The sequence below is a fragment of the Pygoscelis adeliae genome, unplaced genomic scaffold, assembly GCF_000699105.1.
Source record: "Pygoscelis adeliae isolate BGI_AS28 unplaced genomic scaffold, ASM69910v1 Scaffold91, whole genome shotgun sequence".
Taxonomy (NCBI): domain Eukaryota; kingdom Metazoa; phylum Chordata; class Aves; order Sphenisciformes; family Spheniscidae; genus Pygoscelis; species Pygoscelis adeliae.
Window position 1 is genome coordinate 1232604 of NW_008824196.1, and position 4662 is coordinate 1237265.

Consider the following 4662-nt stretch of genomic DNA (forward strand, 5'->3'; position numbering starts at 1 on the left):
CACCACCCCCCCCCAGCTCTTTCCCCCCCGGCCGGCTTCCCAGCCACTCTCCCCCAAGCCTGTAGCGCTGCATGGGGTGATTGTGGCCGAAGTGCAGGACCCGGCACTTGGCCTTGTTGAACCTCATACAGTTGGCCTCGGCCCATCGATCCAGCCTGTCCAGGTCCCTCTGTAGAGCCTTCCTACCCTCAAGCGGATCAACACTCCTGCCCAACTTGGTGGCATCTGCAACACTCCCACCCGTATTTATATTATGTTTTTAAAAAACTATCAATTCTATACCTCTAGATTGAAGGAGATCAACTTCTTTCAGTGTACAGTCAACATTTATCTGGAGCTGTCTGTTGAGGCTTCTCAATCTGGTCATTTCCTCAGGCTAGAAAGAAACAACCCAAAATAGTAATTATGGGAAAGTCAGTATCTTATCTGACATAGAAATAACATTGCTATATCTTTGTTAACAGAGTTATTAGAAACTGAGTATAGATAAGGCACTGAAAAAAATAGCCAAGATTCCACTGTCTGTCCCATCCCCCCTACCCAATTTATTCCCTCAAAAAACATTCTTCTATTAGCATTTGAGGAGGAAAACAAACAAAACCAACAAAAATGAACAAGTTACTTAATATTAAAATTCATTAGTAAGAAGACATAGCTGAGCTCAAGTTTATAAAACCATACACCTTGTAAAATTCTGCATGAATTTATGACTTGCTACATGAGTTTACATCAAGATGATCAGGAAACAGAATATGAGCTGCAGTTCACCTTAATTATTACTTGATTATAACTAAGTGAGGGCAGACATTTATTTATTTGCATCACCCCAAGGAGCTCCCACATGCCAAACCTTCTAGCCCAGCATATTTAAATCGTTCAATGCTGCAAGACAGTAATTACTCTTAACAGAATAATCAGTTAAGTCCATGTATTTGCATATCATTAAGAAACCCCAAGTTACCGGAATACAAAGTGTTCTTAATGCTAGCAGCAGTGATTATTAACATGTATGTAGGAATAACTATCCTATCCTAGGATACATTCCAGCATCACAGACAGAGTCACAAAAATCACAGAATGTTTGAGGTTGGAAGGGACCTCTGGAGGTCATCTGGTCCAACCCCTCTGCCCAGATGGCAAGCGGCTTTTGAATACCTCCAAGGATGAAGACTCCACAACTGCTCTGGGCAACCTATGCCAGTGCTCAGTCAACTACACAGTAAAAAAGTGGTTCCTGATGGTCAGAGGGACCCTCCTGTGTTTCAGCTTGTGCCCATTGCCTCTGGTCCTGTCACTGGGCACCAGTGGAAAGAGCCTGGCTCCATCCTCTGTGCACCCTCCCTTCAGGTATTTATATCCATTGATAAGATTCCCGCTGAGCCTTCTCTTCTCCAGGCTGAACAGTCCCAGCTCTCTCATCCTGTCCTCACAGGAGAGATGCTCCAGTCCCTTAATCATCTTTGTGGCCCTTCACTGGACTCTCCAGTATGACCATGTGTCTCTGTTGTACTGGGGAGCCCACTCCTGGACACCATACTCCAAGTGTGGCCTCACCAGTGCTGAATAAAGGGGAAGGGTAACCTCTCTCCCCTTGCTGGCAACGCTCCTAATGCAGCCCAGGATATCATTAGCCTTCTTTGCCACATTGCTGGCTCATATTCAGCTTGGTCTCCACTAGGGCCTTTCTCTGCAAAATTGCTTTCCAGCTGGGTCAGCCCCCAGCTTATACTGGTGCATGGGGTTGTTCCTCCCCAGGTGCAGGACTTAGTACTTCTCCTTGCTGAATGGCATGAGGCTCCTGCCAGCCCATTTCTCCAGATTGTTGAGGTCCCTCTGAATGGCAGCACAACTCTCCCAGTTTTGCGTCATCAGCAAACTTGCTGAGGGTACACTCTGCCCCATCATCCAGATCATTAAGGAAGATGTTAAATGGGATCAGACCCAGTACTGACCCCTGCGGTACACTGCTAGTTACTGGCCTCCAACCAGACTTTGTGCCACTGATTACCACACTCTTGACCTGGCTGTTCAGCCAGTTTTCAATCCACCTCACTGTCTGCTCATCCAGCCCATACTACTTCATCTTCTCTATAAAGATCTTACAGGAGACAATATTGAAAGCCTTAGTGAAGTCTAGGTAGACAATAACCACTGCTCTCCCCTCATCTACCAGGCCAGTCTTTTCATCCTAGAAGCTTATCAAATTGGTCAAGCTTGACTTCCCTTTGGTAAATCCATGCTGACTACTGCTGATCACTTTCTTGTCCTTCATGTGCCTGGAAATGGTCTCCAGGATTAGCTGCTCCATCACTTTCCCTGGGATCAAGGTGAGGCTGATCAGCCTGCAGTTCCCTGGGTCCTCCTTCTTGAAGACAGGAGTGACAGTTGCGCTCTGCTAGTCATCAGGCATTTCTCCCAAACACCATAATCAATCAAAGATTATTTAGAGTGGCCTCGCAATGACATCTGCCAGCTCCCTCAGCACTTGCGGGTGCATCCCATCCAGGACCATGAACTCATGTACGTCTGCTTTGCTTAAGTATTCCCTGACCTGATCCTCTTCCACCAAGAGGTACCTTCCTTGCTCCAAACTTTTCCCGGGGTCTCTGGGACTCGGGATCCCTGAAGGCCTGTAAAGACTGAGGCAAAGAAAACATTCAGTATCTCAGCCTTTTCCATGTCCTATGTAACCAGGTCTTGTTGAGCAATGGGCGCACGTTTTCGCTAGCCTTTCTTTTGTCACCTATGTACTAATAGAAGCCCTTCTTTTTGTCTTTGACATCCCGTGCCAGAATCAACTCCAGTTGGACTTTGGCTTTCCTAACCTCATCCTTGCGTACTCAGACAGTGCCTCTGTGTTCCTCCCAGGAACACACCTTCCAAATGCTGCCTTGAGACAGGTGAGTCATACAGCAGCCATACTAGTTAAGCAGCTAACAGCCCCTACTATGACTTCCGGCCTACATCTGCGTGCATTGTTTATGTCAACACAGTGAGTTAAGTCTGAACTGATTTGGCTAACAACTGCACAAAGTGGAAGTTATTTTTCAATCAGATGAATTCTCTTATCAGAGCCATAGAGATGTTTGGGCTAGAGCCACTGGCAGGTGGAAGTCACACAGATAGGAAGAATCAACAAGGAAAAGAGGAGAGAGAGGTGCCAACTATTTGAGCCAACACTGCCACTGAAAAGTTACTTGGCACATCCTGCACATACCAAAAGGGAAATAGATTGTCTAGGAGATGCAACTACTCAAACAACAACATACCTCAATATAACAAAATACCTTTTTTTTTTTCTTTTTTAAAGTGAAACCTTGCTACATGAACACCAAGCTGTATATGGCTTGGGCTCTTTAAATAGACTTGGACATACACTTTTAAAGGTTGTTAGGAAAGTAACTATCTATTCAGTTCTGTGGTCCAGAAAAGCACATGTATACAAGTTTCAGAAATTCTGTTGTGAACACTAAGAAAGCTGGACACATATCTGTTTAAGTTATAAGAACTGGCTTACAACAAGCCAAGAACTTACAAAAAATCATCTCCAAAGACTGAAGATTTTACACCCCAAAATATCTTTCTGTATAATACTTTAGTTCATGAAAACATAAAAAATAAATTTGTATCTTGAATTAAAATACTAACAAATTGCTTACTGTTGGAATTGCGGTTGTACAGCTAACTCTTCGAAGCCGCCTCTGCATTAGATCATGCTCCATACCATTGACTTCAGCTTTTAGGCGTTCAAGCTCTTCTTTCTCAAGCTTCAGTTCCTTTGCTAATCTCTCCATCCTTGCTCGTTGATGTAACAGCAAGGCTAATGTTTTACATGGAAGAAATAGTTACTAACACACAAAAATCTAGAAAACTGAATTCTTAACCTATGCGTAAGATTCATGAGTGACCTTTCTGGAAAAAAAAAGTGATCATAAACATGCAGCCAAATATCAGTGTGAAGATGCTTTCATGCTAAATGAACTACAATTTAGAACAAAGTTCTTCCAGAATAAAAACACATTTTAGACAGTAACTTGAAGTTGATATTACCATCTTGGTCAAAGCTTCTTTTTTTGCATTTGGTCTTTCTCGTCTCAAAAATACAAAGGCACCTGTACAAGGAGACAGCTTCTCAGGATGAAACAGCAACCTAGTTATATTAATACTGTACTGACAAAAAAAATAAATACCAGAGGTACGATCAGAAGGTAACACATACTTCATATCTGCTGCTCAATAGCAGCTGACACACTAGCCTTAAGACATTAGCCAAATGTCAGTCCTGAATTGTTTTTTTCACTGGTATTACAGATTACGCTATAACAACTTTAAGTAGTCTTAGCTTTTCAGAGAGTACTGTAATTCTCAGTAATGTAAGTTCCCCAGCGCTCAAAGGCAAGACTATCGAACTTCAATAAAACAGATTAGAGAATCCAGAAAATAAAGACTGGGGGCAGCTCAGGTGCTTCAGAGTCTTTAATTCTACAATAGAGCTGATTTGCTGTCCTCTAATCTCTCTATGCTGTTAATCATTCTCTCATATTTTTGTTACGGTACTGAAGTTTATGACTCTCAGTCACTAGCTGATGTTGGGCTCCCAGAGCAGCCAAAGAAAGAATTTTGACTAGCTAAAAAATAATATTCAGTTTCTGCAGGAAGAGC

The 4662-nt window shown here is 43.0% G+C and overlaps 1 protein-coding gene across 2 annotated transcripts in view; it reads right to left on the reverse strand.

The window, feature by feature from the left end:
• Positions 1-4662, reverse strand: part of TAB3 (TGF-beta activated kinase 1/MAP3K7 binding protein 3) — a 19770-nt gene that overhangs the window by 8108 nt on the left and 7000 nt on the right. For both annotated transcript variants that reach the window (XM_009334779.1, XM_009334778.1), the window contains 2 exons: positions 3660-3820; positions 283-376 (listed from right to left, as the gene is read on the reverse strand). In XM_009334779.1, the coding sequence (XP_009333054.1) occupies positions 283-376; positions 3660-3820 (255 nt within the window). The remainder of the gene's footprint in view (positions 1-282; positions 377-3659; positions 3821-4662) is intronic.